This window comes from Molossus molossus, unplaced genomic scaffold (genome assembly GCF_014108415.1).
Source record: "Molossus molossus isolate mMolMol1 unplaced genomic scaffold, mMolMol1.p scaffold_m16_p_22, whole genome shotgun sequence".
NCBI classification, from domain to species: Eukaryota; Metazoa; Chordata; class Mammalia; order Chiroptera; family Molossidae; genus Molossus; species Molossus molossus.
In genome coordinates this window covers 19,733,851-19,757,862 of record NW_023425358.1, presented here as the reverse complement: position 1 = coordinate 19,757,862, position 24,012 = coordinate 19,733,851, and the positions used below count along the sequence as shown (strand labels likewise).

The 24,012-nt window shown below is 42.6% G+C and overlaps 1 protein-coding gene across 3 annotated transcripts in view; it reads right to left on the bottom strand.

Moving 5' to 3' along the window:
* Nucleotides 1-23,114, bottom strand: part of PISD (phosphatidylserine decarboxylase) — a 42,029-nt gene extending 18,915 nt beyond the window's left edge. For 2 of the 3 annotated variants that reach the window (XM_036276993.1, XM_036276996.1), the window contains exons 1-3: nt 23,019-23,114; nt 13,442-13,521; nt 10,083-10,258 (exon numbers count right to left, since the gene is read on the bottom strand). In XM_036276993.1, the coding sequence (XP_036132886.1) occupies nt 10,083-10,258; nt 13,442-13,521; nt 23,019-23,110 (348 nt within the window). In that variant the 5' untranslated portion in view covers nt 23,111-23,114. Of the gene's footprint in view, nt 1-10,082; nt 10,259-13,441; nt 13,522-23,018 lie in introns of those variants that run through there. The other variant, XM_036276994.1, reaches the window with a different exon arrangement.
* Nucleotides 23,115-24,012: the final 898 nt, after the last annotated feature.

The following is a 24,012-nucleotide window of genomic DNA, read 5'->3' as shown; positions in this document are numbered from 1 at the left end:
TTAAATTTCAGAAGGCTCACAAAGAATAATCAGAGAGCCATAAGTCCATTTCCAGAGCTCACAAAGGATCAGGAAACATTTGCATTTCAACAGGCCAGACGGAAATTTAGTTGGCATCCCCGAAGAGTCACACTCTAGTAGAATAGTAGGGCTAAACTAGTCCAAAGTAAAGAATAGTCTAAATTGATCCTAACAAAGCTTCAAAACAAGCCTAAAAGAATCAAAGTGATCCACACACAAATATAACTGCCTACTAGAATAAAATCGAATACCATGTGATAGAAAACAAAAACTCACAATGAATAGTACTGAATCAAAACAGTTTGATAATTTCTTGTAAGGTTAAGTAAAAATTTACCTATGACCAAATAATTTTACTTTTAGGTATTTACACAAGAAAAATGAGAACAAATGTCCACATAAAAACTTATACACAAATATTCATATAGAATTTATATACAACAGTCAAAAGTTGCAAAGAACCCAAATGTCCACCAACAAAGGATTAAAAATAATTTGTGGCCCTGGCTGGTTTGGCTCAGCAGTTAGAACATCAGCCCACGGACCAGAGAGTCCCAGGTTCGGTTCCCACTAAGGGCACATACCTTGGCTGCAGTTTGTCCCCGGCCCCAGTTAGGGTTGTGTGAGTGGCAACCAGTCGATGTTTCTCTCTCTTTCTTCCCCTCCTCTCTTCCTCCTGCTCTATCTGAAGATAAATGCAAAAATGTCCTCAGGCGAGGATTAAAAAAATAAATAAATAAAAAATAATTACGCCAACATCCTGAATAAAATACTAGCAAATCGGCTCCAGCAATACACCAAAAAAATTATCCACCATGACCAAGTGGGATTCATCCCAGGGATGCAAGGCTGGTACAATATTCGCAAATTAATAAACGTGATACACCACATAAATAAAATGAAGAATAAAAACCACATGATCATATCAATAGATGCTGAAAAAACCTACGACAAAATCCAGCATCCATTTCAGATAAAAACGCTCAGCAGTGTGGGAATAGAGGGATCATATCTAGACATAATAAAGGCCATATATGAAAAACCTACAGCCAACATCATACACAATGGGCAAAAACTAAAAGCATTTCCCTGAAGAACAGAAACAAGGCAAGGATGCCCACTTTCGCCACTCCTATTTAACAGTACTGGAAGTCTTAGCCACTGCAATTAGACAGGAAGAAAAATTAAAGGGATCCAAATTGGAAAGGAGGAAGTAAAACTGTCATTATTTGCAGATGACATGATACTATACATAGAAAACACCAAAGACTCCATCAAAAGTTTACTAGACTTAATAAATGAAGTTGGCAAAGTAGCAGGATACAGAATTAACGTCAAGAAATTGATGGCGCCCTGGCCAGTTTGGCTCAGCAGTTAGAGCGTCGGCCTGCGGTCCGGAGAGACCCAGGTTCGGTTCCCGCTAAGGGCACGTACTTCGGTTGCAGTTTGTCCCCGGCCCTGGTTGGTCGTGCGGGTGGCAGCCACTCGATGTGTCCCTTCACGTCGATGTCTCTCTCTCTCTCTCTCCCTCCCTCCCACTCTATCTGTACAAAAAATGGAAAAATATCCTCGGGTGAGGATAAAAAATAAATAAAAAAATAAGAAATCGATGGCATTCTTATACACCAATGATGAACTCACAGGAAGAGAAACTAAGAAAACAATGCCATTTACCATTGCGGCAAAAAAATTAAGATACCTAGGAATAAACTTAACCAAAGAAATAAAGGACCTATTCGCAGAAAACTACAGATCATTGAAAAAAGAAATAGAGGAAAATATAAAAAAGTGGACGCACATACCCTGTTCATGGATTGGGAGAATTAACATCATTAAAATGTCCATATTACCCAAAGCAACCTATAGATTCAATGCAATCCCCATCAAAATACCAATGGCATACTTCACAGAATTAGAACAATTACTTCAAAAGTTCATATGGAACCAAAAAAGGCCTCGAATAGCCACAGCAATCTTGAAAAGGAAGAACAAAGTTGGAGGGATCACAATACCAGATTTCAGGTTATACTACAAAGCCACTGTAATCAAAACAGCCTGGTACTGGCACAAGAACAGGCATATAGACCAGTGGAACAGAACAGAGAACCCAGAAATGGACCCAAGGCAATGTGCTCAATTAATATTTGACAAAGGTGGCAAGAGCATACAGTGGAGTAAGGACAGCCTCTTTAATAAATGGTGCTGGGAAAATTGGACAGCTACTTGCAGAAAAATGAAACTAGACCATCAACTTACACCCTACACGAGAATAAACTCAAAATGGATAAAAGACTTAAATATGACTCATGAATCCTAAAAATCCTAGAAGAGACTGTAGGCAACAAAATTTCAGACATCATACGCAGCAGAATTTTTACTGACACATCACCTAAGGCAATAGAAACAAAGGAGAAAATGAACACATGGACTACATCAAACTCAAAAGCTTCTGCACAGCGAAAGATACAATCATCAAAATGGAAAGGCTACCCACTGTATGGGAGAGCATAATTGCCAATGATATGTCAGATAAGTGGTTAATTTCCAATACATATAGAGTGCTCAAACAACTCCGCAAAAGAAAGACAAAGAATCCAATTAAAAAATGGGCAGAGGAACTAAATAGACACCTCTCCAAACAGGACCTACAAATGGCCAAGAGACATATGAAGAAATGCTCATCATCACTAATCATCAGAGAGATACAAATTAAAACAACAATGAGGTATCACCTCACACCTGTCAGATGGCTGCCATCAACAAATCATCAAACAACAAGTGTTGGCGAGGGTGTGGAGAAAAGGGGACTCTAGTGCACTGCTGGTGGGAACGCAGACTGGTGCAGTCACTATGGAAAACAATATGGTGTTACCTCAAAAAATTAAAAATTGAACTTCCATTTGACCCAGTGATTCCACTTCTAGGAATATACCCTAAGAAGCCTGAAACACCAATCAGAAAGAATATATGTACCCCCATGTTTGTAGCAGCACTATTTACAATAGCTAAGATCTGGAAACAGCCCAAGTGTCCATCAGTAGACAAATGGATAAAAAAGCTGTGGTACATATACACAATGGAGTACTACACAGCTGTAAGAAAGAAAGCTCTTTTATCCTTTGAGACTACATGGAGGGACCTGGAAAGTATCATCCTAAGTGAAACAAGCCAAACAGAGAAAGACAAGTTTCATATGATCTCACTTATTTGTGGAATATAATGAACATAACAGTCTGAGGAATGGGGTAGTCCCAGAGACGTGGAAGTGGGGTACAGACTGACAATCCCCAGAAGAGGGGGTGGTGGGGGAGAGATAAACCACAGAACTTATATGCATGTATGCATGAACAGTGGACATGGACAACAAACTGGGGACAGGGCGGGGAGGGAAGGGGAGGGGGGAATCAGTGGGGGAAAAAGGAGAAACATCTGTAACAAAAATTAATTAATAAAAATAAATAAATAATAATTTGTAAATAAATAATAAAAAATAATTTGTTGTATATCCACCCAATAAAATACTACTCAGCTATAAAAATGAATGCACTCCCAATATATGCAATGACATGAATGGATCTCAACATTATGCTCAATGAAATAAACTACATGTAACAGAGTATATTCCATTTACATAAAATTTCTTAGCAGACAAATCTAATCTATAATGACAGAAAGCAGATCAATGACTACATGCAGCCATGGGTGGCAATGACTGCAAAGGAGCACATATTCTCTATCCTGAGAATAGCAGTTATTACACAGGTATATACAGTTATCAAAAACCAATTAACTGTATGTTTTAAAAAGGTGATTTTTATTAAAAGTAAATAATACATCAGTAAGGTTGACTTAAAAAATTAAATAATTATGGCAGTATTTATAATAGGTAGACATGGAAACAACCTCAGTGTTCACTGATGAATGAGTGGATAAAGAAGTTGTGGCTTGCACACGCATACATACACACACACACACACACACACACAATGGAATATTATTCAGCCATAAAAAATGGGGACAACATGGATAAACCCTGAAGGCATTATGCTAAGTGAAATAAGTCAGAGAAAGATAAACACTGTGTGATTTCACTTATATGTGAAATCTTAAAAAAATAAAACAAGCCCTGGCCATTTTGCTCAATGGTTAGAGCATTGGCCTGCGGTCTGGAGAGACCCGGCCGGGTTCGCTTCCCACTAAGGACACGTACCTTGGTTGCAGTTTGTCCCTGGCCCCGATTGGGTCGTGAGGGTGGCAGCCACTCGATGTGTTTCTTTCACGTTGATGTTTCTCTCTCTCTCTTCCTCTTTCTCCTTCCTGCTCTATCTGAATAAAAAATGAAAAAATGTCCTCGGGTGAGGATAAAAAAAATAGTAATAATAAAACAAAAAAACCCAAACTCATGAAAGAGATCAGACTGCAGAGGGGAAGGGAAGTTGGAGGAATGTGGTCAAAAGGTACAAATTTTCAATTACAAGATAAATAAGTACTAGGGATTTAATGTACAGCATGATGACTTATAGTTAACACTACTGTATAACTACTGTACAATATATAGGAAAATTGTTCAGAGTTAATTGTGACAATTCTCATCACAAGGAGAAATTTTCTTTTTAGCTGAATCTATTGTGGTAATCATTTCACAATATATGTAAACCAAATCAGCTTGTTCTATGCCTCATTATATAGTGATGTTATGTCAATTATTTCTCAATAAAACTGGAAAAATTCACAATAACTTTGAATACAAAAGAAATGTAAGGATGGAGAGATTTTCTGGAGAGATACATGAGAAATGTAAAAAATGCATGCTTGTTGGCCCGGCTGATATGGCTCTGTGGATTGAGCATCATCCCATGGACTAACAGGTTCTGGGTTCGATTCCTGGTCAGGGCACATGCCCAGGTTGTGGGCCAGACCCCCAGTCGGGGGCATGCAGGAGACGGCCAATCGATGTTCTCTCTCATCGATGTTTCTATCTCTCTTCCTCTCCTTGTCTCTAAAAATCAATAAAGAAAAAAAAAAAAAAAAAAGTTCCTTTGTTGCTACAGAATTCCCTTAATTCCATAGCAGTAAACACATAGGTTTATTTCCTCTCAGTCAACTGCAAAAGCTTTTTTTTCCTACCATAAAAAGAACATGAACCTTAGAGCAGGCAAAGATCTTAGAAAGGTTTCCTTAAACATGTAAAAACAGAACTCAGAAAGGTGAAACAATTTGCCCAAGGTCACATAGCTGAAGGAGCCCAGAGCTCAAGTACCCTTCCACCCTGTCCAACCCTCCTTCCTCAGCACCCCTCTGCAAGAGCTGTGCTCTCTCCTCCCATATAGATTTTGGAGTTATAATTTCTTCTATACTGGTACCACAAAAAAAAAAAAAAGAAAGAAATTCTATTTCAATAAAGGAAAGTTATTGATATAAATTCTTCAAGACTGTGATGTTGTAGGAAGGAGACCTAATGTGAATGCTCATCTGCGTTATCACAGACAACTTTTCAAGTCAGCACCTGCAAATTTACCATACGTTTAACCAATCAGAGCCCTCAGAGCATGGATGCACCAAGTACATACAAACCCTGTTGGGCAGGTAGTTCACCTCCATCTCTTGCTGTAAGAGCAACTTTTACTAGTAACATGGCATTGTTCAAAGAGCATGAAATTTTATGTCAACAGATCTGTATTCTGGAACCTACTCGGCTACCTACTAGTCTTTCCCTTTATAAAAATGGCTCTAATATCTGCTGTGCCCACCTCAGCAAGCTGTTGTAACTAAAAGGGTTCAAAAAACTGTGAGGTGCTATTCAACATAAGGTATTACACAACTATGCTCTTAAGAGTTTTGATACAGAGGGACAACCAGATGTTCCTACGGCATGAGACATTTATTTACAAATGGGAAAGGGGAGCCAAGGCCTCGTGTTGGCATACTGACCATAGGGACTAACAGGAAATGCTCCACGTGTGGGGAGGTTTACAGCACCACTTGACCCAATCTCCTGGAAAACTACTATTTGGTAAAAAGTCATCCAATCACCTCAACTGTGTCACTGACCCAAGGGCTCATCTCAGCAGTAACTACCAGCCTGTCCTCTCTCAGCTCTAGCGATGTCAGGGATAATGAAGGGATTATATTCCAGCAAAGTCATCACCAGAAATTTTGTTGCTGTTAATCCTCATCCGAAGATATTTTTCCATTGATTTTTAGACACAGTGGACAGGAGAGAGAAACATCTACGTGAGAGAGACACATCGATTGGGTTGCCTCCTGCACGACCCTGACCGGGGCCAGGGATTGAACCTGCAACCCAGGTACGTGACCGGAAATTGAACCTGAGACCCTTTGGTCCATGGCCATCACCCTAACCGCTGAGCCAAACTGGCCAGGGCACCACAAGAAATTTTCATGTGCCACTTAAAAACGGAGCCCTGGCCCTGGTCAGTTTGGCTCAGCAGTTAGAGACTCAGCCCACGGATCAATGAGTCGCGGGTTCAATTCTGGTCAAGGGCACATACCTCGGTTGCAGTTCATCCCCTGCCCTAATCTGGTCCTGTGGGAGGCAACCAGTCGATGTGGCTCTATCATGTCTATCACATTTCTCTCTGTCTCTTTTTCCCTCCCTCTCTCCCTCCCACTCTATCTGATGATCAATAGAGAAGTACCCTCGGGTGAGGAATTAAAAAAACAAAAAAACCGGAGCCCTGCCCCAGCTGAGGGGACCAGCTGGTTGGAGCATCGTCCCATGCACCAAAGGGGTTGTAGGTTCGATCCCCAGTCAGGATGCATGTGAGAGGCAATTGATCAATGTTTCTCTCTCACATCAGTGTTTCTCTCTCTCTAAAATCAAGAAACATATTCTCGGGTGAGGATTAAGAAGAAGAAGAACAACAACAACGAAGCCCTACAACAACAACGAAGCTCTAAAGGAAACCTTACAGTTCATCTGCCTGGTTCCTAAATCTGACTTGTTATCAGAATCACTAGAGGGCTTTTTCAAATCAAACTCTTGGGCCCTGGCTAGTCTGGCTTAGTGATTGGATCATTGGCCCTTGGACCAATGAGTCACGGGTTCAATTCTGGCCAAGGGCACGTACCTTGGTTGTGGTTCAGTTCCTGGCCCTGGTCCGAGTTGTGTGGGAAGCAAGCAGTCAACGTGTTCCTCTTATGTTGATGTTTCTCTTTCTCTCCTTTTCTCTCCCTTTCTCTCTCTCCCACTCTAACTGAAGATAAATGGAAAAGTATTCTCAGGTGAGGATTTAAAAACAAACAAACCAAAAAATGACCTGGCTGGTGTTTCCATTAATGTCATGGAAAATAAACAGAGTATAGCCTGGTCAATGGATTGAGCATCGTCCCATGGGCTGAGAGGTCCAGGTTCAATTCTCGGTCAGGGTACATGCTTGGGTTGCGGGCTCGATCCCCAGTAGGGGGTGTGCAGGAGGCAGCCAATTGATGTTTCTCTCTCACATCAATGTTTCGCTCTCTCTCCCTTCCTCTCTCTCTCTAAAAAAATCAATAAAACATGTAAAAAAATAATAGTAATAATAATAAATAAAATAAAAACAAACTCTCAGGATGAGTCCAAAGAATCCACAATGTTTAAAGTTCCCCAAGAATTCTAATGATCAGCCAGGTGGTGTACTCGTTCATTTTCCATATGAGATGATAGTGATTAGGTGGGGTCAGGGGTGGAACTAAGATACAGCATTCAGCTGCCAGTTTCGAACTATCCCTTTCACAACTTGCTGCCTGTCTTGAAATCTTACAATGTCTACTCTGAGTCCAGATCATTTCCCCTTCATAAGGTGAACTGTTGCAAATCTATTTTAAAATTCAGAAGCAGCCCAGCCAGTGTGGCTCAGTAAATGAGCGTTAACCCATGCACCAAGAGGTCGCCGGTTCGATTCCCGGTCAGGGCACATGCCCAGATACTGGGCCTGATCCCCAGTGTGGGGTATGCAGGAGGGAGCCAATAGATGTTCTCTCTCTTCCTCTCTGTCCCTCTCTGTCCCTCTCTCTCTTCCCCCCTCTCCTTTTCTCTCTCATATCAATAAAAAAAAATTTTTTTTTTTTTAAATTCAGGAGCAGTCCTGTGACCATTTTAGTCAACCAAAAGAATGGTATCTACCTTAAGCCCAGTTCTTTACTAACAGGGGCTTCAGAGCTCATGCTCCACTAGGCCACTCCACTCCAGTATCCTGTCACTGTCCAGGCCCTAGAACTTATGAGCTAATCAACCCTGTCCTCATTACAAACAATCATCTTTCAGCTGATTCATATATGGCAGTAATCCCTATTATACAAACGGTGGATGCTAAAAAAAAAAAAAAAAAAAACAACTACTGACATTGGTCTCTTATGATTTAGGAACTAGCAAACAAATGTCTTCCAAATGTAGCTTCTCTTGGGATACCTTTGAAATGAGCGGGGATTTCCTGAAAGCAGGAAAGCTCCTCACAGGGTGAGTCAGCCTGACAAATGCCTAGGGTCAGAGAGAAGACAGTTTGGGTTTAACACTTGACTACTGTCTTAAGATGTCTTACAAATACTTTACTGGTCTAAAGGAAAAGAATATGCTTACAGAGGAAACCATTAATGTCATGGAAAATAAACAGAGTATAGCATACTTTGAAAGTGTGCCTCACATGCAATGCAATTACCTTTCACCAAAGAATTTTATGGCATAATACCAGAAAATCTTTCTCTTTTCTTGGTCTGAGGTAGATTATTATAAAGTTCAAGGCATATGAACAGGCCAAAGGGAAGACACATGAGCACACAGACAGATTACTCTTAGGATAACAGCCACATGTAGCTCTGCATGGTCAGTTGACCAAGTCACAGTTTTACAGGACTGTTGGGAATCAAATGAAATTCTTATACTGGATTCTGTTGGAGGAAGAAGGTTGAAACCAAAAGTCAAAACAGAATTTTGGGAGGAAGCCTATAATGTGTATCATGGAATGCCAACAATTCCTAGACAAACTACATTAGAGTTGGAAGGAATCATAGTCATGTTCCAATCCAACCCACTGGTTTTTGTTTTTAATCCTCACATACTGAGAGGGGGTAAGGAGAGAGAAACATTTGTCGGCTGCCTTCTGCACCTGCCCCAACCAGGGATTGAACCCGCAACACAGGTATGTGCCCTGACTGGGAATTGAACTGGTAACCTTTGGGTGCACAGGATGACACTCAACAAACTGAGCCACTCAGGCTGGGTGAACCCAGTTTTATAGTTAAAGGCACAGGGGACCAGATGGAAAGTGTTATGTCCTATTTCATACTACTGAGGAGCATGCTGGGATCGACCTTCAGGAGCCAGACGCCTGGCCACTGGACTCAGCTGAGCTGGATTACCAATATAGAGTGGCTCATGAGGAAATCCATGCATCATTCCAAATACTGCAGTGTCTTTACTTTCACCCCCTCTTCTATCCAGGCTACCAAGATCTACTGATATTTTATATTTTTCATTTGTTAAATTATGACTGCAAAGAAGGCAATTTTCAAATTTACACATTTATATCCAATTTCAATATTTACTGAATGTCTGCTCTGAGCCAGGTATCATCCTGGGCTACGGGAAAGCACAAATAAATAAGACAGTTCATTATGCATCACACATGGTCCAACAACATTGAAGCCTGCCCCCATCATATGGCCCTATTGTGGAGGGAGTATTCTGAGCAATAATGATCAAAATTTTTTATTATTTCAGTCTGGTTCCTGGTGAGAACTTATCCACATCTCCAAAATCCAACCGTTTCAGCTCATCCTCAGACTGAGAAGAGCATGAATGGCTAAGATGCCAGACCCAATTTAAGGCATGAACTCTGAGGGTTTCAACAGCAGGAAATTTCTACTCAGAGCCCTTGTGGGTCTGGAGACAGAAAGGAAGCCTGGTATGACGCTGAAGATATAACTTCTGAATCTGGCCAAAGGCCCATTGGAGACATGAGCTCCAAGAAAGCACATTTCACTTTTTCAAATATTTTAATTTTGAGGCAGTGACAGGCAGTTGTGCTAGATGAGCAATCAAGGTGGTTCCATCTTATTCCTACCTCCCAGTGACCAGCCAGTTTGGGTGGAATCTCCAATCCCAGCTTCTCCAGCTCTTGCTCCCTATACTTCTCATACTGCCGGTAACCTGCATACCCGCCGCCAGTCACAAACAGAAAGGGCAGGGGGCGCAACAGGAACAAGGTTCGAGCAGGGGCAGTGTGGACTTTTCTGGCATCTGGAACAACAACAATAAAAAACAACAACAGAAAAATGTTGAGCCTGGGAAAAGGGACAAGAATGAGTTATTTCAACACAGCACCAACAGGAGGGCCAGAAAAAGTCAATGCATGTTATAAGCCCCCAGTAATGGTGAGTGGACCCTGAAGGGATCTAACAGGAAAGTGCAACCCTGAGTCACTACTGAGACCCTTCTGTCTCCAGATTTATCAATTACCAAGGGACAAGCATCTTTCCTGTGAAACTATAATGCATCTCAATTATCACCAGAGTCACAGAATTTAAGACAACATTGAATAACAAAGAAGCCAAGAAACTAATCAAGGTTACCCAGCTGGTCACCAACAGATCCAGGACTGGGAACCAGGTACCATTTCTCAACCAGGGCTCTTTGATCTTACTTTAACAATGCAGGTCCAATTCTGATTGGACACTACTATTCTCATATGCAAAATCTCATAAGCTTTTACAGTTCAACAATAAAAAAGACAATCCAACTTAGAATGTACAAAGGATTTGAAGAGACATACCTTCAAAGAAGATATATGAATAGCCAATAAGCACATAAAAAGATGCCCAACATCTGTTATGGGTTGAATTGTGTCCTCACCAAAATTCATATATTGAAACCCTGGCCCCCAGTAACTCAGAATATGACCTTACTTGGATATAAGGTCTCCACAGAGGCAATCAAGTTAAAATAAAGTCATCATGGTGAGCCCTAATGACTGGTGTACTTATGAAAAGGGGACATTTGGACACAGACATGCACACAGGGAGAATGCCATGTGAAGGTGAAGGCAGAGATTGGGGTGATGCTTCTCTATAAGCCAAAAAAGCCAAAGACTGCCAGCAAACTATCAGACACTAGACCAGTGGCATGGAACAGATTTTCCCTCACAGCCCTCACAAGGAAGCAACCCTGTGACACCGTCACCTTGGATCTCTAGTCTCCAGAACTGTGACAGAATAAATTTTTATTGTTTAAGCTACTTGGTGTGTGATACTTTGTTACGGCAGCCCTAGAAAATCAATACATCACTAGTAATCAGAAAAATGCAACTCAAAACCACATACCACTTCACGCCCACTAGGATGGTTAAACCAAAAAGATAAGTGTTGCCCAGCTGGTGTAGCTCAGTTGGTTGGGCACTGCCTCGTGCACCAAAAGGTTGCCAGTTCCATTCTTGGTCAGGGTATATGCCCAGGTTGCAGGCTTGATTCCCAGTAGGGGCCATGCAGGAGGCAGGAGATCAGTGTTTCTCTGTCATCAATGTTTCTATCTCTCTCCCCCTCTCCTTTCTTCTCTCTCTAAAATAATCAATGAAAACATACTTTTTAAAAACAAAGATAATGTTGGCAAGGACTGGAGAAATCTGAACACTCATATACTGCTGGTGGGATTGTGAAATGAAGCAACTACTTAGAAAACAGGTTTGTCAGTCCCTCAAAATGTTAAACATAAAACTACCCTAGAACCCAGCAATTCTGCTCTTATGTATATACCTAAAAGAAGTGAAATATACACCTAGGCCAAAACTTGTACAAGAATGTTCAATAACAGAAGCATTATTGATAAATGGAAAAAATGGAAACACTTCAAATGCCACTGAGACTGGAAAACAAAATTTGGTATGTCTGCCCTGGCCGGGTTAGAGCGCCGGCTATTGGACCAAACAGTCATGGGCTTGATTCAGGTCAAAGGCATGTACCTCCACTGTGGTTCGTCCCCGGCCCTGGTCAGGGTTGTGCAGGAGGCAACCAATCAATGTGTTTCTCTTATGTTGATGTTTCTCTCTCTCTCTCCCTCCCCACCCTTCCTCTCTCCCACTCTATCTAAAGATAAATGGAGCCCTGGCCGGTTTGGCTCAGCAGTTAGAGTGTCGGCCTGTGGACTGGAGAGTCCTGGGTTCAGTTCCTGCTAAGGGCACATACCTCGGTTGCAATTTGCCCCTGCGTGTTGGTGGCAACCACTTGATGTGTCTCTCATGTTGATGTTTCTCTCTCTCTCCCTCCTGCTCTATCTAAAGATAAATGCAAAAAAAAAAAAAAAGTTCCTCAGGTGAGGATTAAAAAAAAAAAAGATAAATGGAACAATATCTTCAGGTGAGGATTTTTTTTCTTTATTGATTTTAGAGAGAGAGGGAGAGGGGGAGAGAGACAGAAACATTGATCAGAGAGAACATTGATTGGCCACCTCCTGCATGCCCCGCATTGGGGATCAGGCCCACAACCTGACCAGGAATTAAACTGGCGACCTCTTGGTGCATGGGTTGACACTCAACCACTGAGCCACACTAGCCAGGCTCGGGTGAGGATTTAAAGAAATGCAAAAAACAAATGAACAAACAAAAACACAAAAAAACAGCTTTTGGTGTGATGAATAAAAAGGGTATTTAGATAATAAAAACAATACTTTTTTTTTTATCCTCACCCAAGGACATTTTTCCATTTTTTGTTCAGATCGAGTGGAAGGAAGAGAGAGAGAGAGAGAGAGAGAAACATCGACATGAAAGGGACACATTGAGTGGCTGCCTCCTGCATGCACAACCCAACCAGGGCTGGGAACAAACTGCAACCGAGGTACGTGCCCTTAGCGGGAACCGAACCCGGGTCTCTCTGGATCGCAGGCCAATGCTCTAACCGCTGAGCCAAACCAGCCAGGACGATAATACACATTTTTGAAAGAGTTCAAATAGCTGCTTACAAGATCAAAAAAGTTCGTAATCCACGGTGTGGGTGTGGAGAACTAATGTATTCATAAGCACTTCCTGCTTGTATGAGGGTAAACTGGGATAACCCTCTTGAAGAGCAATTTGACATAAATACCAAGTTGTAAAACTTCTGATTCAGCAAATCTACCTTTATAAATATACCCTAAAAATGCACAAAAATATGTTACTACAGAATCACTGACAGCAGAAAAACACTAGAAACAAATGCCAACACTAAATGGTACAGTCATACAACAGACTACTAGGCAGCCAGTAAAAACAATGAGATAATAATAGCTACTGCTTCTTTAGTGATGACTGCATGCCAGGCACTATAAGCACTTCACAGGTACAATTTCATTTAATTCTAACAACAACTCAATGGAATCAGTGCTATTTTTAACCCAATTAACTGATGAGCAAACCAAAGCACAGAGAGGCCGACACCACCTCTAACTGCTACTTACTTGTAGAAAAGGCTCTGAGAGGCAGCTTCCTTACAGGTTGTAGAAAATGGCTTAGGGCAGTGTTTTCACAGTGATGGAGGCTACAATCAAGCAAAAATGAATCATTACACATTTTTCTTAAAATTAAAAAGAAATTAATAGATCAAATGGCAAAATTGGAATACAGCCTATAGATTCAACAATAGTATTGTATCAGCATTAATCTCCTGGTTTCGACCACTGTACTGTGGTTATGTGAGAAAATGTCCTTACAGGAAAAAGGCTAAAATATTTAAAGGTAAAGGGGCATCAGGTCTGTAATTTACTCTTAAGTGTTTCAGAAAAAAAGAAAAATACATACATACACAGAGAGAGAGAGAAGGAATGAAAAGAATAAAGAAAAGTTAGTCAACATATTGGGAATCTGGCTAAAGGATAGTTGGGAATTCTATATATTATTTTTCTAATTTTTCTTTAAGTCTGAAACTATTTTACAATAAAAAATTACTTTTTCTTTCCGTGGCCAGTTTGGCTCAGTGGTAGGCCATTGGCCCATGGACCAAAGAGTCACGGGTTCAATTCCAGTTAAGGGCACAACTTTGGTTGCGGATTGGTCCCTGGTATTGGTCCAGGTTGTGCGAGAGGCAACCAATTCATGTGTCCCTCTCACATCGATGTTTCTCTCTCTCTCCCACTCTATCTGAAGGTAAAATGGAGAAAAAAGTATGCTTGGGTGAGGATTAAAAAAAAAAATTACTTTTTCTTAATTAAGCACAAGATCATAATAGGCAGTAAAGCCAGCACTCTTACACAAAGCCACATTTCTGCACCACAAAAGAAAAGCTGTACATAGCCTTGTAAACACCTAACCCCTACTCGTGAAAGACTCTAATATTGCAGGTGGCTGAAATTTTACATTTTAAATGGCTTTCCTAGAAAAAAGGTCACAAACAAACCATGTTGAACTATTCTAATCTATTTCAAGTCTGAAAGGCTCAACTGGTTTAGAATTTTTGAATTATCTCCCAGCTGGTGTGGCTCAGTGGTTGAGCACTGACCCATGCATCAAGAGGTCACCGGTGCGATTCCCAGTCAGGGCATGTGCCCAGGTTGTGGGCCAGACCCCCAGTAGGGAGCATGCAGGAGGCAGTCAATCAGTGTTCTCTCTCGTCGATGTTTCTATCTCTCTTTCCCTCTCCCTTCCCTTTCTCTCTAAAAGTAAAGGGGGAAAAAAAGAATTCTTGAATTATCTTTTGTGGCAACTTTGCCACAAAAGCTACTTTGACAAAGTGAATAGGTTTCAACTGTTCTGAGAAAAAAATTACCAATTATTTTCATAGCCTTTAAGCTCTAAGAAAATATATATTTTTTTAATTAAAAAAAATTTGTTTTTCTTTATTGATTTTAGAGAGCGAGAGGAAGGCAGAGATAGATAGAAACATTGATGAGAGCATTCTGGTCGGTTTTGCTCAGCGGTTAGAGCGTCGACCCGCAGTCCAGGGAGACCCAGTTTGGTACCTCGGTTGCAGTTTGTCCCAGCCTGGGTTGGGGTTGTGTGGGTGGCAGCCACTCGATGTGTCTGTCTCTCTCACGTCACTGTTTCTCTTTCTCTCTCTCTCTCTCTCTTCCTCCCTCTCTGAAAATAAATGCAAAAATGTCCTCAGGTGAGAATAAAAAAAGAAACATTGATGAGAGAGAACATCAACTGGCCTACTCTTACATGCCCCTCACTGGAGATTGGGCTCACAACCTGGGCATGTGCCCTGAAGGGGAATTGAACCAGAAACCTCTTGGTGCATGGGTCGACGCTCAACTGCTGAGCCACACCGGCCAACCTAAGAAAATATTTCCGATTTAGTTTCTCTTCTGTTTCACCTTCGCTCAAGGAAACTGGACATATTCCCAGGGGCAATGAGTGACTATGCCAGCAAATAGAACATTAATGAATTTTTAGGTAACAGTTGGATCTCCCCTTAATTAAAGAGCAAACGTCTCACCTTTAATTCAGACAGCAGTTCCATTTCCCCAAATACTGACCTGAAATCTAAAGCAAAGGAACTATATCTTTGTCAGTAAAGGTTTCTTTTTCCCTTGGAGTCCTTTATGATAGCTGTAATAACTTATTTTAAATGTCAAATTTGCTATTTTTGTGGAAAATAAAACTACATATATGATTTTCACACAATAATATTTATTTGCATGGACATTTAGTAGTTATATCTTACACAGATATCCTGTAAACATTATCAGATTTAGGCACCCTCATTTTTTCACATGAAAGTTCCTTAACTTAAAAACACCTTTATGGCCCAGCTGGTGTGCCTCAGTGGACTGAGCGTTGTCCCATGGACTGAGAGGTCCCAGTTTGATTCCTGGTCAGGGCCCATACCCAAGTTTCAGGCTCAACACCCGTAGGGGGCGTGCAGGAGGCAGCCGATCCATATTACTCTTTCACATCAATGTTTCTCTCTCTCCCTAAAAAAAAATCAATGAAAACATTAAAAACGAACAAACACCCTTATAGGCCCTAGTCAAGTTGCTCAGTTGGTTAGAGCATCAACCCAATATGCCAAGGTTTTGGGTTCAATTCCCGGTCAGGGCACATATAAGAATCAACCAATGAATGCATAAATACATGGAACAAATAAATGTTTCTCTCCCCCCCACCAAATCAATAAAAAAAAACAACAAAAACACCCTTACAGCACAGAGCAAATATGGCTAATGTGATGAATCTGACCCTCCTATGGGCAAATAAATTTGTATGGAGAAAAAGCATGGGACCACGACAACCACCAGCCCTAAGGCCAGAAAGATGTACAGCCATGAACAAAGAAGGGCCTGTTTCAATATATGAACGCTCTTTCAGCACTGAACAATGCTCATCTCTCAGACTCGATACTCTGACCATAAAAGCTAAAAGCCTAAAACCCTACTTTCCAAAAAGAATTAGAACAAGAAGTGTAAAAACTGACTAAAGGGTACATTGTTGTGTTTTCTATATTGCTGTATATTTGTTCTAGAATTAATGCTGAACTCCCTAACTAAAAAAAGAATGTCTGCAGACTACTGAGAAAGGCTTTGGGGGTGGGGGGGTGGGGGACGCTGAGAAGATACAAATGGGAGATAATCGGTTATCCACTGTAACCGGTCAGGGATCCTGATTTACCTCCTACCTCTCTGCTCTCTCCCTAACTTTAAACTGGTGCCATGCCAGCGTCCAGACATCTTCCCTGTCTATGCTCTCTCCCTAGAGATACTCATCCCGTCCCACCTTTAAACAGCTAGATACTAATGATTCCTACACTGCTGCTTCAGAGACCTCCAGCTCCATGTTTCCAGCTGGCTACCCAACATTTCCACTTTGAATCATCCTAAACTGAGTTTAGATGAATCCCTGACCCTCCCTAACTCTTCTTCAACCTATTCTTCCCCCGTAGATGTTCATCTGTGGCAGACACTAGCCAGATGTCTACCAAATCCACTTCTTCTTCCTGGGTACCCAACAGACTGTATTTCCCAGCCTCTTTTGCAGTGGGGTTTGACCATAGGACTGAGTTCTCACCAATGTGAGGACCACTGAGGCTTCCCACTGAGGTATCTACCTCTAGGCTTTCCCCTTTCAGCCTACTTGATGTCTGTCACATAAACATGCAGACGTTGGGAAGCCATGAGTTCAGGACTCGGGTCTTTGAATCACTGCTGCTCCGCCTATCAGGAGCACCCACTGGGACTTTACAAGATTGAGACGTAAATTTTTATTGTGTTAAGTCACTGAGATGCTGGCTATTACAGTAGCACTACTATAATTAGTACACTATCTCAGAAAAAGGCACCTCCATTCACCTAGCTACACAGGTCAAAACCCTAGGACTCATTCTTTTTTTTTTTATCCTCACCCGAGGACATTTTCCCATTTTTTGTACAGATAGAGTGGGAGGGAGAGAGAAGAAGAGACAGAGAGAGAGAAACATCGATGTGAAAGGGACACATCAAGTGGCTGCCACCGCACGACCAACCAAGGCCGGGGACAAACTGCAACCGAAGTACGTGCCCTTAGCGGAAACCGAACCCGGGTCTCTCCGGACCGCAGGCCGATGCTCTAACCGCTGAGCCAAACCGGCCAGGGCCTAGGACTCATTCTTAAGTCCTTTCTCAACGTCCACATTCAATCCACTGACAAGGAGTAAAGACTGTACTTTTGCCCTGGCCAGTTTGGCTCAGCGGTTAGAGCCTGCGGTCCGGGGAGACCCGGGTTCAGTTCCCGCTAAGGGCAAATACCTCGGTTGCAGTTTGTCCCCGGCCCTGGTTGGGTCATGTGGGTGGCGACCACTCGATGTGTCCCTTTTACGTCGATGTTTCGCTCTCTCTCTCCCTCCCACTCTATCTGAACAAAATATCGAAAAATGTCCTCGGGTGAGGATAAAAAAAAAAAAAGACTGTACTTTTATTTGTCTTTAATTTTTTTTATTTTATTGATTTTTAGAGAGAGAGAGGAAGAGAGGGAGAGCTAGAAACATCAATGAGAGAGAACATCTATTGGCCGCCTCCTGCATGCCCCCCCACTGGGGATCAGGCCCACAACCTGGGCATGTGCCCTGACTGGGAATCGAAACAGTGATACTCAACCACTGAGCTAAACCAGCCAGGCTAAAGACTATACTTTCAAAATATATATCCTCATCTGCCTATTTCTCATCACTGCCATTTTAGGCATACCTCAGAGATATTGTGAGCTTGGTTTCAGACCACTGCAATAAAACAAGTATCACAATAATGCAAGTCGTAATCTTTCTGGGAGAGTCTTGCTTTCAATTTGTAAAAAATGCAACATCTGTGAAGTGCGATAAAATGAGGTATGCCTATAATCCAACCCTAACCCAAGCCACCTGAGTTCTTACCCATGCCTGCAATAGCCTGTTCTCCCTGCTTCTACTCTTGGCCTTCCAAATCCTATTCACCACAAAACAGCCAGAATGATCTTTTCAAAACAGAAAATAGGACCAGACTCTATGTAATTGGTCCTTGCTGAATTCTCAGATCTCCTGCTGTTTTCTCTCTCCTCTTCCTCACTCAGTCCTCTTGGAACTCCTTCACACCTGTGCCCCTTGCACACCTTTACATTTGCTGTTTGCTCTACTGAGCACACCCTTCTATGTGGCTCATTATTTTACCCATTCAGTTCCCTGCTCAAAAGTTTCCTCCTCAGCCCTGGCCGGTTTGGCTCAGTGGTTGGAGCGTCGGCCTGTGGACCAGAGAGTCCCGGGTTCGGTTCCTGCTAGGGGCATGTACCAAAAAAAAAAAAAAGTTTCCTCCTCAGTTTGGTTTTTCCTGACCACCCTGTGCCCAAGTGTTGCCCTCTAAAGCACTCTCTGATCCCTTAATTACCTTCTTTTATTTTTCTTCCTAGCACTTCTCACTGCCCGAAATAAACAGAGTCTATATATATATATCCACTTATTTGTTAACTGTCTGTATGCCTGGATGAATGCAGGGGTTTGTCGTCTTCTCAATGGCCTGCAACCTCAACAATGAGATTAAGCTCCAAGGCAATGAATAATGGATAAGAAAAATCAGATCTCTTCCAGGTGGTGAACTACAGTGGGCATCCTCCAAGCAGGTGATCATAGCCTGTGATTAAGCACTCAAGTCTGATTGTGTGGCTGAAATCTCAGTTCTGCCACTTATTTGCTGTGTGACCTTAGGAAATTTCTTAACTAATTTCAAGCCTCAGTTTCTCCACCTGTAAAAACAGGACCTATATAGCCCTGGCCAGTTTGGCTCAGCGGTTAGAGCGTCGGCCTGTGGTTCAGAGAGACCCGGGTTCGGTTCCCGCTAAGGGCACGTACTTCGGTTGCAGTTTGTCCCCGGCCCTGGTTGGTCGTGTGGGTGGCAGCCACTCGATGTGTCCCTTCACGTCGATGTTTCTCTCTCTCTCTCTCCCTTCCTCTCTCTCCCTCCCACTCTATCTGTACAAAAAATGGAAAAATATCCTCGGGTGAGGATAAAAACAAACAAACAAACAAAAAAACAGGACCTATAGTTCATTAAGAGACAATCAGCCCAGCTGGTATGGCTCAGAGGTTAAGCAACACCCATGCACCAAGAGGTCGCCAGTTTGATTCCTGGTCAGGGCACATGCCCAGGTTGTGGGCCAAATTCCCCGTGGGAGGAGGCATGCAGGAGGCAGCCAGTAGATGTTCTCTTATCGATGTTTCTACCTCTCCCTCTCCCTTCCTCTCTCTCTAAAATCAATAAAGAAAAAAATTTTTAAAAAGAGTGAGACAATCAATAAAACCCTCAGCCTAGAGCCTGACACCTAGTTATACATTACTGTATATTAAAAGTTAGATATTACTACATATATGAAAAGTAATAGTTGATATTAATCTGGCATACACTGGGATGGCCATGTCAACTGTCTATGACCAGTGTCCATGCTGACTAGTCTGTGCCCATATTGTCATAGCTATAAAAATATTCTTTAAAAATATTTTGTTTATTTTATTGATTTTTAGAGAGAGAGAGAGAAACACTGATTTTTTTGTTCCACTTATTTATGCATTCATTGGTTGCTTCTTGTACACACCCTGACTGGGGATCGAACCCACAACCTTAGTGTATCAGGGTGACAATCTAACCTACAGAGCTAACCAGCCAGGGCCTAAAAATATAACATCACCTCTGGTGGTAACATTTTAACTGCTGTTATCTCTCTCCTGCTTTCTAAAGCTGTGAAAGTTCTAAAAATGAACTGAAAGACCTTTTGATGGCCTTTTTTTCACATTCTATCATATGTTCTTTACTAGAGTGTTTTTTCTCTCTCCTACTAAACTGTAAAGTTCTTTAAACAAAGGCCTATTTCAAATATATCTTTTAATTCCTCTCTCTGCCCTCACTCTCCCCAAGGTCCTTGGCACCAGGTTTGCAGTGGTGGGTGAAAGGGTTAATAATGTTTTAACAAAATTAAACTCCATTCTGACCAGTTATTACTGCACGTAAACACCCGAGCAGTTTTCTAAAAAACCTGGGACTGACACCCAGAGGAACCATAAAAATAAGGGGTTAATGACGGCCTTGGGAAACTTGAAGGGACCATAAAAAAGAAGGAAATTAATGATGGCCCTGACCTCTGCTGGAGCAGACTCCTTACCTCTGAGACAGCTTGTATCAGCACCCCAGCACCAATTACTTGGTGCCAAGAGAATGTGGGGGTGTTTTTAATGTAGTTTTTTTTTAGTTTCTGTAGTTTGGGCCTATAAAAACCAGAGACCAAAGCAATTTCGAGGCTAAGCTCAACATTGCGACTCAGTCCGCCTGCACCCAGGCGCATGCAATAAAGCCATTTGGCTCTACACTGGCCTTGCGTTGTGGATGTGATCTCCCACCAGCTCAGACCTTTTAGCAGGAATGTCATAAATACTGTTGAATGCAAGTCTTAACACAACCAACCACTCCCTAAGTAATATGTCAATACTTGCCTAAGAATTATCAGGGCACTGTCGTCCCAACCTACACACCTACTGAATCTGAATTTGGCAGCAGGGTAGGGATACATCTGGGAATTTCTACTTCTAATAGCTATTCCATTCTTTTATCAAATAAGTTTGGGCAACATGGTCCTAAATGTTCACCCAAAATGTTGCTTTCTCTTTGTTCTATCACCCGTCACACATCACCATTACTGAAAAATTTCCCTGCAATATGAGGCTTTCATCTATATGTCTTACAGATGGGGCTTTACTGAAAACTCAAGAAAATGTTATCTTTTTTCATTTTTTTGTATCAATATAATTTCTTTCTGTCTTGAGATGTAAGAACTTTGAAAATTAAGGCATCTTATTGTACCCCCATTTTTTTTTTTTTTTTATCCTCACCGGAAGACATTTTTCCATTTTTTGTTCAGGTAGAGTGGGAGGGAGAGAGAGAGAGAGAGAGAGACATCGACGTGAAAGGACACATCGATCACATCGAGTGGCTGCCATCCGCACGACCAACCAGGGCCGGGGACAAACTGCAACCGAGGTACGTGCCCTTGGCGGGAACCGAACCCAGGTCTCTCGGGACCGCAGGCAGACGCTCCAACCGCTGAGCCAAACTGGCCAGGGCTGTACCCAAATTTTTATCCCTCCAATCACTGCATCTAAATCTAGTCTTTTGTACCTACATTGGTACTAAAAGTGTGACTCCCCCCTCCCCTTTTAAAAATGTTTTTATTGATTTTTTTTTGTTTCTGTTTTTACTGACTTTTTTTTTGAGACAGAAATATTGATTAGAGAGAGAAACATGGATCAGCTGCCTCCTGCACGACCCCTACTAGGGATCTAGCCCAAAACTCGGGCATGTGCCCCGACCGGAATCAAACCAGGACCTCTCAATCCATGGGGGGACGCTAATCCACTGAGCCACCCAGGCTGGGCATGACTCCCCCCCTTTTTAATGATAAGTAAGTAAATCTTCCTCATTATCATTTAAAAAATATCTTAGGAGTGTCATTTTTAAATCTTTACAACTCATGACACAGTTTAAAATAATTTATGGCTGACTCAAACGACATACCTAGTAATAACATTGAAATCACCTGTCCAAATCCTAACAGTTACCACTGCATTGCAGAGCCCCCTCCTGAGAGACATACACTATCTTTGAACGGCTAATAATGGGAGAATTAAGCTTTCATGTCAAGGCCAATCATAGCTTTTGTTCCCTCAGTCCAAATTCAGAGTCCTTTACTTCCCCAAATTACAATGATAGGTCACCTCAGGTCACAGAACAAGCTTTGGTCAACGCCTATAAAATGAACCTGGAAACACAAAAGTACCGCGCGCCTCAAATCTTCCTGCAGACACCAAGCAGCTGACTCTGAGTCACAGCTACCAACATTTTAATCCATTTTCTGAGAGTCCAACTGCTCGCAAGCTGTTTGGTATAATAATAATGATGATGATAACAAATGCTCACATGGTGGGCAGCCTAAGAGAAAAGTTCTTACATGAGAGAGAGATACCTGGGTTGGGGTCCTGGCTCTGCTACTAAACTGACTGACTGGGTGAAAATGAGCAAGTCCCTCCTCCCTCTCACTTCAACTCCAACTCCAAAAAGAGCTGACCCCTCAGGGTTTTTTCCAGTTCTAAGAACCGAAGTGTTGGGAGTCACCAGGGTAACCAAGACCCCAATTCCACACTACTACTTTGAGATGACAGGATCCAATACCCTCGCTTCAAAGAACAAGACTCCGAAGTGAAAGCCGCCCGACTCCCGTCCAGTGCTCTGCCCACATCACCCCATCCCATCCGGGAACTCGAATCCCTGCGCGAGGCGTCCAGTCCCGCCTCGGCTCTAGAGAGGGCGTGCAGGGTAAACCCTCTTTTTCTTGTCCCTTGGGCACTTCTACCTAGTTGGAAAGGGCAAAGTCAGAGCGCTTAGCCCAGACCCTGACTAAACCCGGACCGCCCCACACGGCAGCAGTCGTACCTGCTCCCGAGCTCGAAGTGAAGGTGGGTGGCCCCTCTCCATGAAAGCACTCGTGAGGGCGAGCCGGCCATAAAGAAAGGACTCCTCTTTCCCCACCCTGGTGTGGCCCTGGCTGTCCCCCTACCTGAGACGGCTTCCTTGAGCACTGTACCCGCTCCGCCACGGCGCGACCTCACGCTGTAACCTCAAGCAACGCTGCCCCACGGAAGCCGCCATCTTGTCTCCTCCTTCTCAGTGAGGCACGCCCCCTTTCACACGAGGGGCGCACGCATGGGCGTCACGAGCCTCGAGCTACGGGGCCAATGAGAAACGCGGGGAAGTGTGGGCGGAGTCGACGAACTCCTCCTCCCAGAGGCTCCCGCCCCAGCAGCCAGGGCCTCCGGCAGTTCCGCAGGCAAGTGTGGGTGGTATTCTCTTCTGCCGTGCTGGAGTTGGGCCAGCGTGAAGCGTTGCCAGTGGGGAGAGAGATGTTCATATCTCCAAGTATAATATATTCTTGTGTATTTTTTAGTTCTGACGATTTTTATTTAATATATTTTAATGTGCCCTGGCCCATTTGGCTCAGCGGTTGTAGTATGGGCCGTGGACCAGAGAGACCCGGGTTCTGTAGAGACCCGGGTTCAGTTCCGCTAAGGGCACGTACCTCGGTTACACTTTTTCCCCGCCGGGTTGGGGTTGTGTGGATGGCAGCCAGTGGATGTGTCTCTCTCACATTGATGTTTCTCTCTTCCTCCCTCTTTCCCTCCCGCTCTATCTGAAGATAAATGCAAATATATATGTATGTACATATATGTATATGTATGTATACACACATATATACATGAATGTTTATGCGACTTCTAGATTGTTATATTTTCCTACTGGATGTGCCCTTTTTATCATGATGAACGTCCAACAGCTACTGGACATTATTTCTTCTGAAATTTCCCTACTGCCACTAGAGGGCAGAATTAGCCTAGCATTTAAGAACCAGCGTGCATTTCCAGTGATACAACTTTAAATTTCCAAAGCAGTTTTGCAAACTGAATGGTGGTGGGGGAGCTGCATTATGCTTTTTGTGGGCCCGAGGTACGTTTCCTTTAGTGGACCCTTTTGTCCATTAAAAAAATATTAAAAAT